The 13062-nt window shown below is 40.3% G+C and overlaps 1 protein-coding gene across 4 annotated transcripts in view; it reads left to right on the plus strand.

Moving 5' to 3' along the window:
• Window positions 1–13062, plus strand: part of KITLG (KIT ligand) — an 89267-nt gene that overhangs the window by 40469 nt on the left and 35736 nt on the right. For all 4 annotated transcript variants that reach the window (XM_066257782.1, XM_066257780.1, XM_066257779.1 and 1 more), the window contains one exon: window positions 7934–7996. In XM_066257782.1, coding sequence (XP_066113879.1) covers window positions 7934–7996 — 63 coding nt within the window. The remainder of the gene's footprint in view (window positions 1–7933; window positions 7997–13062) is intronic.

Here is a 13062-nt window from a genome sequence, read left to right on the forward strand (position 1 = left end):
TCTTTTTATTTCTGGGTGAATTTTAAGCTTTTCTAAGCATGCGTTCTCTTTAAAAGCAGAGGTCTCGTATATTGTTTGACCTTCAAGATAAATGATTTTGTAGTTGGAGAGTTTTTAAAGTTTATTTTTATTTGCAGTACTTAGCATTTTAATTTCTCCTGGGTTCAGGAGAAATGTCTTTCTCTAGGTAAACTAAATTACGTCTTTTAATATTCAAAGAAAGGACAGAAGTGTCCTAGAAATAATATTTGTGATGGCTGGCTATATAAGCATGTCAATCTTATCATGAAGAAAAAACTGTTTGTTCTCTTTTGATGGGATAGACACTTAGGTGCTATGACTGCTACTCCTTGACTTGCGAAGCAATAGTTCCTGTGTGATATCCAAGCACCACGCGAAGCACTTTGTGTGGATTCCTTTCTTCCTCATGATCCTAGGAGGTCATTCTTTTAGCCCCTGTCTATTGGTTAGGAAGTTGACGGTGAGTAAGCTGACCATCCTCATTTGGAAATAGGAAACTGAATGGAGGTTTGAACCCATAACTATCTGTCTCTGTCTCTGGGTCTGGAGCATAAGAACCCACTTCATAATTTGTGAGGTCTTAATTTAGATGTAAATGTCAACTGTAATTTAAGAATTATTATTGTAACCTATTGATTTTTTTAAAACTTTTTTTTCTTAAGATACTTTCATTGATTGATTTTACAGAAAGAAGAGGGGGGCATAACAAGAAGTAGTTGCTTCACTCTAGCTGTTCATTGCTTGCTTGTTGTATGTGCCTTGACCCGGCAAGCCCAGGGTTTCCAACTGGTGACCTCAATGTTCCAGGTCAGTGCACTATCCACTGCACCACCGCAGGCCAGGCTAACCTATTGAATTTTATTTCTTAGGTAGTAGTGACTTGTTATGATTAGGAAGCAAACATATTCTAGAAAGTCAACTAGTGCACCTTAAATGAAGTCATAACGTATGTCAAGGAAATAGAAAATATCCCAATATTGAACTGGTTCAAATTAGTTTCCATTTTACTTCTTTCTACCCTTGCCTTCATTTGTGATGAAGTTTTTCCTTCATCTGGGAGAATTTAATTAAATGTGACTTGGCTGCTTTTTAACAACCTTTTTATCTTTAAATATCTATGAAGTGGTTTTTTGTCTTTCTCAAAATGCTTTAAGGCAGGTAGCTATCCCAGCCCAATCTTGCAAAGGTGAAATTGCTCTGCCTTTTCCAGGTCAGGGTACAAATCAGTAGAATGAAACTTAATCTCAGGGATTCATGGTTTTCCTGGTCTTGTGGAAATATTCTCTCTTCTGTTTGAAAGAAGGGTCAGCTAACTTTTTTCTGTATTCTTCACTGAGAAAAGGTGACCCAGCAAAGTTTAGTAAAGTTTTGTCATCTAATTTTTCTAACCATCAACTGAGCTATTATTAAAAACACAAAAAACCCCAGGTACCTTTGCAAAACAAAAGGTTAATTGACCTGGCTACTTAGAGTTTTAGTGACTATTAATGGGACATGACTTACAAGGAGAAAATTTTAAAACAAAAAACTTTCTCCAGTGTTATTTCAGAAGACTGACGCAACCAATGTACCATGAAGCTGTTGTACCTGAGTGAACGGTGATGTTTAATTACCAAAGTAGAGTTTGTTAGTTTTCCCTCCATAGCAGCGATCCTCCTCGGGATCTGAGGAGACTTTGGAAACTGTGGACTCTCTCCCAGAGAAGAGTCTCATGTGCACTTTTTGTGCACAGAGTCAGGAGAGTCAGGAGTTACTACTACTGCATTTAGATTCTGACCTCGAACTTGGGAGAAACAACCGAGATAAATGTCTTGCCAAGGATGTCCAAGCAACCACTGATAGAATGAGATTGAAGATTTGTACTGTGAGCTAGAGAGGGAGTTAAATAAATATTTCTCCTGAGTCCAGACACCTGCAGGGTGTGCCATGCAGCCAGTGTCTATCTGGCTGGCAAAGACGTTTTCTTGGCTGAGTCTCCAGCATTCTCGTATGCTGCTCTCTTACAGTCTGCCCTCCCCCGGTGTCACCCAGTATGGCTAATTCTTCATGTGTCCAAAAAATAGATAGTAAAAGGGCCCACCTGGTAAAGTGAGCCCATCATCAAGTGACTTGTTTTTGCAGTTTTGTGCATTTTACAATCTGGTATAGTATTGACATCTTTGGACACCAAATTACAAAGTTTGTTGGGATAATTTGGGCTTTGGTAATATTTTCCATCAGTTAGGTTCTACTTTATTTATTTTTGCCTTGAACTTATTTTACTAGATTTGTTTTAGATCCGTAGCCTTGGTTACTTAGCCATTTAACCTACCAACAGAATACTTCCCTGGAATCTAAACTGCATTGCTGCTTGTACAGCCTTCAGTCTCTGTGTAAATATTGAACGCATGTCCGGCACTTTCCCAGGAGGCTTCTAAACTGCTAACCTGCTTCCCATCTCTGTTCTCTGCTTGCTCTAATCCACCTTTCCAGACTAATTTTCCTAAGTTTACTATCCCATTCCCTCTTAAACTAAGCATTCAGTGTAGCACTCCTGCCTACATGTGAAGTTAAATCAGACTGATTTTCAGTAACTATCTAGTTCACCCTCTTCATTTTACAGACGGGAAGTAGAAGTTCCCCTGAGAGGAAGTGATGTGCCTAAGGCAGAACTTGCTGTCGGTTCTGGTGGCAGAACTGGTCCCACTGAAACTTCACTGCCTCCCATTGTGCCTGCATAGCCCACACTCAGGCCCCTCTCAGACCTGGCTGTCCTGGTCTATTTCCTACCTCCTTCTCTACAGAAGTTGGATTGTTCTGTCCCAGGTCTCCCAAAGGCACTGTGAGAAAGACTTATTCACACGCCATGCTGAAGCACTAAGTATTTAAATGTGGCATTTAAGCCTTTTTTTTTCTTTTTCGGCAAGAAAGAGAGAGGGACAGTTAGGGATAGCCAGCCAGAAAGGGAGATAGGTGAGAAGCATCAATTCTTTGTGTGACACCTTCGTTGTTCATTGATTGCTTTTCATATGTGCCTTGACTGAGGGTGCTATAGCCGAGCCATTGACCCCTTGCTCAAGCCAGCGACCCTGGGCTTCAAACCAGCCACCATGGGGTCATGTCTATTATCCCACACTCAAGCTGGTGAGCCTGCGCTTAAGCCAGCAACCCCAGCATTTCAAACCTGGGTCTTCTGCATCCCAGGCCGACACTTTATCCACTGTACCGCCACCTGGTCTGGCATTAATTCTTATTTAGTCTTTATAAATTCATGAGTTAAATTTGATTATGATTTTCATTTTACACATGTGGAAATGGAAGCTAAAGCAGATTAAGTTACTTGCCCAAGGTGTCTGAGTTAGCACGTGGCAGGGCCTGGATCCAGTCTGAGCCATGTGTCCAAAACTCGTGCTGTGATTCCCACAATACACTAACTGCTTCAATGGAACATCTTCCAAGTTCCAGGCCAAAGGCTCCCTCTGCTCTGTCAGACTTACCAGCCATCAACATCCACCAGAGAAGCTAAATTTATCTTAGGGCTATCTGTGCTTCCTGAATGCTGGTCAGCATACCATAATGCTTAGAAAGTAATATAATAGTTTATGAACTGACCATAAAAATCTACAATTTGACTTCCTAAATTCTCTCCCAAACGTAATTGGAAAGGAACCAATACAAGCCAAGAAAGTAACGACGGGGAGAGATACCCATGCTGAGTCCAGCACGCAGAGCCGGGAGTTGCATCCCACCTCCACCAGGAACTCCTGATGCCGGCGACCTTGAGATGCCCGCTAACCTCGAATTTCCATGTCTTCCTCTGCAAAACAGGCTTCATGATATATATCTCAGGAGTTGTGGTAGAGACTATTTATGAAGACTTTTATTTAATTGTAAAGCATTTTTCTAAAGTACTAGTTTTCAATCCCATCAGGAATTAAATATCATTAAATCAGTCTAATGCAGAAATTACTTATTATTATATACCCTCCAATTGCTAAGGTACGGAGATTTCAATGTGTTGGTCAGATAACTTTTTGTAAGGTTTCTTTGACTTCTTCGAATCAATCTTTTGATATAGAAATTACCAACAAAATGGAATTGGCCAGCATATCCCTTACATGTCTCCTGTTCTTTAGGTATATATACCCAGATCCTGAGTTTTCTGAATATTAACTTGCTCGATTCTCTATGTGTGGATTATGTAAGTAGGGGTAAAGACAGGGTGGATTGTCAAGCAGTGTGTGTTCAGAGCAGCTGCCGCTTCTGGCCCTGTTTCTCCCTCTGGAATGGCTTCGCTTTACCTGGTTGACTCATAAGGAAGAAATGTTGCTGCTCAGTTTAGTCCAGCTTTTACACCTGCAGAGGTGCCAGCTGTGCCTTTGCCACCAGGGCTTACATAACATGACTACGTCATTTTGCTTTCCGAAGATGGGGATGAAGATCCCAAAGACCAAAGCAGCGAGGGAAGCCATGGTGGGAGAGGAAGAAATGTATAAGTGTAAGAAGCAAGAGTGTAACTCCTCAATTAAAAAACTTAAATGCCTCCTTTTGTGGCATCTCAGACATGTTTTTTTTTTGTTTTGTTTTGTTTTTTGTTTAGAGAGAGGGGAGAGAGAGCAAGAGAAAATGGGGGGCAGAGAAGTGCAAAGCATTGACTCGTAGTTTGCTTCTTGCATATGCCTCAACCAGGCAAGTCTGGGGTTTCGAACTGGCGACGTCAGCATTCCAGGTTGATGCTTTATCCACTGCGCCACCACAGGTCAGGTATCAGACATGTTTTCAATAAGCAGCCAGGTGTCTACTATTTTATTAATGTATTGGGGATGGCATGAGGAGGGATGCTGGGAGATTCATGGGTGGAAATGCCCAGGACAGATGTGCAGAAAGTGGGTTGAAACTTGTAGTGGAGCTAAGAGGCAAGGGAGGCTTTGCTGTCAGAAGGCTGAGTTCTAGTGCAGACTTAACACACAGTAACTGTGTGACATTAGTCAAGTTCCTTCACCTCTCTGAGCCTCAAGCTGTTCCGTTGTGAAATGCAGATAACATATTACAGGGATCTGAGGATTGGATGCAGTCTTGCAATGTAAGGCTTCAGCAAGCACAGTGCCTGGCATGTGGTAAATATTTGGTAACTGTTGGGCTCGAGGCTGGAAGTAGATTGGTAGTGAGCACAATGGAATCAGTTACTATATTGGCAACCCCTTTAAACTATGTATTTTCAGTATTTAATTGAGAATCTATGGGCTGACCAGTAATTAAACATGGATTTTCAACCTCATGGGGGTAAACCCCCCTAACGACTGTGGGGTGTCACTCAGGGGTCAACTACATTTATGCCTTTGCCTGGATTATTTTCTCACCAAAGTATTCTCAGATTCTAGAAGCTGTTGGCACGGCCAAGGAGAAACATGGATTGTGTTATGGAAGTCTTGTCAGAGATGACCTAGTGCAGCAAACATACAAGATCCCAGCTTACATTCTCTTTTGTTTGCTTTCTTTTTTTCTTTTCTTTTTTTTTTTTTTTTTTTTAACAGAGAGAGAGACAGAGATAGGGACAGACAGGAAGGGAGAGAGATGAAAAGAATCAATTTTTTGTTGCGGCACCTTAGTTGTTCATTGATTGCTTTCTCATAGGTGCCTTGACCGGGGGGCTACAGCAGAGCGAGTGACCCCTTGCTAAAGCCAGCAACCTTGAGCTTCAAGCCAGTGACCTTTGGGCTCAAGCCAGTAACCCTGAGCTCCAGCTGGTGACCCTGCATGCTCAAGCCAGCAACCTCAGGGTTTCGAACCTGGGTCCTTTGTGTCCCAATCTGACACCCTATTCACTGCGCCACTGCCTGGTCAGGCCTAGCTTACATTCTTTCAGATTAATATTTTAGGTTGTTTTATATAAATTCCCAGAAGTGGAATTGCTGGGTCATAAAGCACTTCCATTTAAATATTTTTTCTTTTTTACATTTTTTGAGGTAACTCCATATTGCTTTCCACTGTGGCTTCCCCGGTCTGCATGCCCACCAACAGTGCACAAGGGTTCCCTTTTCTCCACATCCTCGCCCTATGTTCATTGAAATGTTGTTTACAATAGCCAAGATTTGGAAGAAGCCCAAGGGTCCATCAGTAGATGAGTGGATAAAAATACTGTGGTACATATACACAGTGGAGTACTACTCGGTCATAAAAAGAAAGGAACTCTTACCCTTTGCAACAGCATGGATGAATCTGGAAGATCATCATGCTAAGTGAAATAAGGCAGTCAGAGAAAGACAAGTACCATATGATTTCATTCATCTGTGGAATCTAATGAACAAAATGAGCTAACAAGCAAAACAGAGACAGACTCATAGAGATCTGACAGCTTCTCTTAGGGGGTAGGATCTGAGTGAGGGGCTGTGGAAAGAGTGAGCAAAAAAGGGAAAAAAGAGAAAAACGCATGGACATGGACAACAGTATGGTGGTTGCTGGGGGAGAGGAGGGGGAAGAGGGGATACTGGTGATGAACGGACACTTGACTGAGAGTGGTGACATTCAATACAGTGTACAGATTATGTGTTGTAGAATTGTGTACCTGAAACCTGTATGATTTTGTTGACCAGAATCATCCCATAAATTTAATTTTAAAAAAAGATCCCAGCTTACTATGGGGAACAATAAAGTTTTTAGAGATAGGATGATGGGCAGGTAAGTTTGCCAAATCAGGGTGGATCTGCTGAAGTTATAATAGTGCAAAAACACATTTTACATGGTCAATTGTTTTAATACCCAATGCGCCAAATCTGTTTTTGGCTATATTACTCAGAAATTTTCACAGTGCTGGAAGGCTAGGATGGCAGAGCTGGTGCTGGATATAGAAAAGGATATGAGAGAACCTAGAACTTTGTATGCTTGGAAGGCAGTTGCCAATACAGCTCTCAGTATGGATTGGATATTTGTGGTGCATTTGATACGTTCCCTTATCTCAGTTCTTGACAATTTGACATGTGGACTTTAATCTCCATTTTACAGATGAGAGACACCAAAGTACAGAGTTTAGATTTTTTTCAGATTCCCTGGGTCCAGATCAGGTGCTTGTTCAATTTATGCCACAATGACTGGTGTGAGGGGTGAGGGTCAACTCATAGTTGCTTCACTTCAGTTGTTCATTATTTGCTTCTTTTATGTGCCTGGACCAGGCAATCCCAGGGTTTCGAACCGGCGACCTTAGTGTTCCAGGTCGAGGCTCTATTCACTGCACCACCATAGTTCAGACAGTGTATTAGATATATCTTTAAAGCATTTAAAAGAAATTAGGTAAATTTTGAGGCATCTCAAATGTTCATCCTTAGGTAAGTGGATTAAGTTATATCACAGAATTGGATTTTTCTAAGTTATTTAAGTTATAAAGCATCTTCATCCCATAAATAGCATTCCTTAGAAGTTTCTCTGACATTTTTTTTCTAAGAACAACATAGAACAGTAGTTCTCAAACTAAGCACTGGTCAGAATGATCTGGAAACTTGTTCAGTAAGATTCTGTAGGTCTAGTGTGACCGAGAATTTGTGTTTCTAATCAAATTAGAAATAATTCCCTGGTGATGTTGACATATTACTTTGAGAAACACCAACAAGAAAAATATATTGTATTCCTGATACTACGAAGAAACAAGTAGGAAAATAGTCCTGGAAGGAAATTCCAAGACTACAGATGGAATTTGCAATTCAGATTATGTTTCCAAAACTCGCATAACTGATTTGGAGTTCAAAAGATTTGTATTATCACTTACTTTATTTTTGGAGATTGCCTTTGATTACAAAGGGAAATCAAGAATGAAAAATTGTTATATGTGTAAATATTAAAATTTTGTGTAACTTAAAAACATGACAGGTTTGTATGTGTTCTTCAAACAACTAAAATCAACCTATTAATATGTATGAATTTTTTTTTTTCATGTCTGTAGGTGGCAAATCTTCCGAAAGACTATAAGATAACCCTCAAGTATGTCCCCGGGATGGACGTTTTGGTATGTAAACATTTTTTGAGTTTCATTTTAGTAGCTGATAAAAGAGATGGGATCATGTGATTGAGAGAAGAAATTATCTGACGTTTCAAAGTTTGCTCATTGTCACCTGGAGCTAGCTGCAAATTTCACTTTTCACTGTCACCTCTCCCCAAAAAAGGCTTGAGTGTAAAACTGTTGATTTTTTTATACTTGAAAAGGTGCTACATAAGTCTCTTTCCCATTTAATTTGAGAATACAAAATATTTTACCTCAGAATTTATTAGTAATATAGGTTCTTAGAACCTTGCAATAAAAATATGAGGTTATAGCCTTGGTAGGTTGGCTCAGTGGTAGAGTGTCGGCCTGGCATGTGAATGTTCCGGCTTTGATTCCCAGTCAGGGCACACAGGAGAAGCAACTAACTGCTTCTTCACCACTCCCCCTCTCCTGTCTCTCACTTTATCTCTCTCTTCCCCTCCCACAGCAAGTTGGCCCTGGGTGCTGAGGATGGCTCATGGTCTCACCTTGGGTATTAAAATAGCTTGATTGCTGAGCAATGGCCCTAGATGGGCAGCACATTGCCCAGCAATAGACTTGCCAGGTGGATCCCAGTTGGGAGCATGTGGGAGTCTCTCTCTCTGCTTTCCCACTTCTCACTTAAGAAAATAGTTTTAAAATATGAGGTTATGTTTATAAATAACTCCTTTGTTACTGCAACCAATAAATTTTAATTATTTTTTATTACATAGTATCAGAATTCATATATGAAGAAATATTTCCAGCATCAGAAGTATAATGCCTGTGTAACATCACATAGCTTTCCGACCTTACCACTGGGTAATGATTTAGTTAAACCCCTGGTATTCCCCTTTCCTGTCTCCATTAGTTCCCACTCGTCTCTTAGGAACAAATATTCTGAGCTGGAATGTTTTATTACAAGGCATGCATTTAAGACCTGGTGTAAGGATAGCTCCTCTTGGAGCTGTGTCGTGCAGTACAGCACAGTAGTCCTTGTGCTCTTATACTTTTACTGCGAACTGTGCATCCATATGTAAGATAGTTGTGTTTTTTTGCAATTTTCATATTTTATGTTAATGCCATTATACTGTATATACCACTTTGCAGCTTGCTGGTATTGCAACATGCCTTTGAGATACAATGTGTTGGCTTCATGTTAATTCATTTTAACTACTATATTGTGTTGAGTTCATGCAAAACCACTGGGTTTACTCTACAAGTAAACATCTTTCTTTAATTTACCATATATTTATTACACGTCCATCCCATGCAAGTTGCCATAAGCTTTGAGTAATTTTTTGGGATGAGTCAATCAAAGTTATTACCAGTGTAAGTGTTTGGAGCACACCACTAAGTGCTTGTGCTTAAAGAATGTCTCAGAGATTACTGGTTTTCATATCAAGAGAGGCAAAGTCATCTGTCTCTTCATTATTAAAGGAAGCCTTTTAGCATGAACCGTTGAAAGTTGCTCTGAACTCCTTTGAACATGTGTCTTCATGTTGAACCAGTTATCCTCAAGTCTGGGTCAATGTCTGTCCTGTTGAATTAGGGCGAGTTCTCTGGAGATAGGAATGTAAAACCATCACATCCTGGAAGTTGATTAATCATTCCTTCACTCAGGTAGCAAGTATTTGTTTTGGAAAAACTATAGAAACAGCACTTCCTAGCCTGATGTTCAAAAACTTTAATAGCAGCTGAGGAGAAATTATCTGGCTGTTTTCAAAGTGATTTCACATAGTCGTCTCCTCGGATGATTAGGAAACCCTGTGAGGGAGGCAGGATAGCTAAGGTGACTCCTGTTTTACGAAGGACAGGCTAAGGTTTACAACCCGGAAGTAGCTTGCCCAAGGTTCTACAACTTGACAGTGACAGTATTAAAAGGATGCCTCAGGTCATGTGATTGAAGCCTGCATTACAGACTGTGGTTATCTGAATACTCACACTACTGAGGGAAAGGCTTCCAAGGGAAGCATCCAAGTCGTGAAGATGTACCCACTCTGACTGAAGAAGCACTTCAGGCCTCTGGTGGCTGAACTCACTCAGAGAAAGCATGCAGCTCTCTGGAAAACAAGTGTTACACTGAAAGTAATGAAATAGGTGATTGTATAATGGTATAATCATAGATTGTGCTAAATCACAGATTTCAGTATTGGCTGGTGATAGCAAGAGCCAAACTTGTAAAAATAAAGGTGACTCATTGCCACCACATGCTTTCTTCTTGTCTCTGTAATTGAGAGAAGTCCACTATTATTTGATCTTGGCACACCACCCTGGCATAACTGGAGTAACTCAGTTCTTGGCTATCACAGTTGGCAAGGAAAATAAGCCCACACAGAGGGCTTTGGGCAGAAACGGGCTTTAAGCTTTCTTTTACCTTCATTTGCAAATAGTAGTTCCTGCCAAGATCAGAGGAGTTTCCCAGTGGACAGGCCCCTGATTATTGCTGGCGTCAAAGTCCCAGCTGCTTATCTTTTGTCTTTAAACAATAAAGGGTGGAGTGGGAGTGAAAATAGGGACCAGAAAAATTCTCTGGGTCCAAAGCAATAAAATGCTGCCTGAGGCACTGAGCAGGAGAAAGCTCAAGACTAGAATGCATTTTAAAAATGAGATAAATACAAGCCCTGGCTGGTTGGCTCAGTGGTAGAGCATTGGCCGGGCATGTGGAAGTCCCAGGTTTGATTCCTGGTCAGGGCACACAGGAGAAGAGCCCACCTGCTCCTCCACCCCTCCCCCTCTCCTTTCTCTTTATCTCTTCCCCTCCCGCAGCCAAGGCTCCATTGGAGCAAAGTTGGCCCAGGCACTAAGTATGGCTCTGTGGCCTCTGCCTCAGGTGCTAGAATGGCTCCGGTTGCAACTAAGCAACGCCCCAGATGGGCTGAGCATCGCCCCCTAGCAGGCTTGCCAGGTGGATCCTGGTTGGGCGGGCACATGCAGGAGTCTCTCTTCTCCCTGCTTCTCACTTCAGAAAAATACACACACACACACACACACACACACACACACACACACACACACACAAATACACCTGAAAAAGAGAGGCTACATTTTCTAAGGACTGCTCTAGAAAATTACCTAGCAGGTTCTTTCTCACAAATAGCAGGGTGGATCAACCAGTTGATATTTAAATCTAAGGATAAATGACCAATTCTATTTTAAACTTCTTGAAGCTGTACTTACTATTGCCAGACTTAAGATTTTCTTTAAATTCCTGACCTGAAAAGTCCGAAATATTTCTGAGCCTCTCCATTTCCTAGTAGTTATTGTGGAAAGAACAAAAATTAAGATGCTGATTTGTGCCACACATCTTCAGTCATTTTCATATCTGTAAAATGAAATAAACTATGAGTTGCTTATGGTATTTACATAAAAAAAGTATCGGTTTTTAATTAAAGTAAATTATATATTCATCAGTTTTCTTTTAGCCTTTTATTTGGAAATAATTTCCAATTTACCAAAAAGTTTTATATAGTAACACTATTCAAAGGACACCCATATGCTCTTTAATCTAGATTCGTCTATTTTTAACATTTTGCCTTGTTTACTTTTCTGAATGCTTGCTTTCTTTGCACATTTTTGTATGTTTTATTATTTTTCTAAACCTGTTGAGTTAATTGTATCTATAATTTCTGTTTACCCCTAAATACTTCAGTGTGTATTTTCCTAAGTAAATTATTTTTTCTTACATAATCAGTGTAGTTGTTAGCTTCAACAAATTTAGAAATAACTGGAATATTTCAGTCTACTGGCTATATTTCAATTTTATCAAATATTTTTGCTTTTTGGCATTTTTTTTCCCAGTACAAGAACCAATCTAGGATCATGATTTGCATTTTTATATCCAGTGTGATAGGCAGAATAATAGCTCCCCAAACTTGTTTCCTGCTCTGAATATATTACCTGACAAGGCAAAAGGGACTTTGCAGATGTGATTAAGTTATGGATTTTAAGATGGGACGAGTATCCTGGGTTATCCAGGTGGGCTCAGTCTAATCACTTGAATTGTTGTAAGAGAGAAGCAGGAGTGTGAGAGCCAGAGACAGTGATTTGAAGATAATACATGGCTAACTTTGAAGATGGAGGAAGAGGCCACAAGCCAAAGAATGCAGATGGCCTGTAAAAGTTGGAAGAAGCAAAGAAAGGGATTGTCCTGTGGAGCCTCAATGCAGCCCCACAGAACACCTTGATTTATACCTGTTAAGACATATTTTGGACTCTGACCTTGAGAACTATAAAATAATGTATCTGTTTTAGACCCACTGAGTTCACAGAAACTAATATCATGTCTGTTTCATTTCCTTTAAGTGTTCCTGAGCCTTGGTTTGTATTTATGAGAATGAGATTTTTTAGTAATACAGCCCTCCCCTTTAAATAAAATGTTTCTCTTTAAAACAATTGATGTTTCTGAATGGTTTTATTCAGATTATGCATTTCAAGGCTCTGTGCTATGTAAGTGATGATATGTCCTCAGGTTATCACACCTAGAGGTATTCCGTGTCCATCTCCCCTTCCTTGTGCTGTTTGTTCTGATCACCTGGCTAATTTAAAGTGTTCCACAGTTGCTGTGTTACTTACTCATTAACAACTAATAGATAATCTTTGGGGAAGCCCTTTCAGACCATCAATTCCTCATCAAAGTTCCTCCCGTAACTTTAGTATCTATTGATGATTCTTACCTAAACGAGTCTGGACTGTCACATCAATTTTTGATTAAATTAAGCAACGTTATACAAGGTATTGGCGCTATGTAATGTTACGCTATCCATATGCCTCCCAGCCATCTTCCTTCTGCAACACCCTTTCCTCAGGTATGTGTGATTTCACTGCTCAGCTATTTTCACCTTCTTTTGCCTGGCCCTGCTGCTTCTGGGCTTTTCATATCTCTCCGGCTATTCCAGAACTCATCATTTGAGGTTTCGATTTTTGGGGTCGACAGTGATTTAAAAAAAAAAAAATTCAGGTGATCATTTTATCCCTTTGTTTGTATATTTCAAATGGCTGCTCTTAGGAAACGGGAAAAGGAGCTCCTTAAACCAGAGCCTCCAAGAGCCGTTTGATCTGGCGCCTCTCCG

Source organism: Saccopteryx bilineata, chromosome 2 (assembly GCF_036850765.1).
Source record: "Saccopteryx bilineata isolate mSacBil1 chromosome 2, mSacBil1_pri_phased_curated, whole genome shotgun sequence".
NCBI classification, from domain to species: domain Eukaryota; kingdom Metazoa; phylum Chordata; class Mammalia; order Chiroptera; family Emballonuridae; genus Saccopteryx; species Saccopteryx bilineata.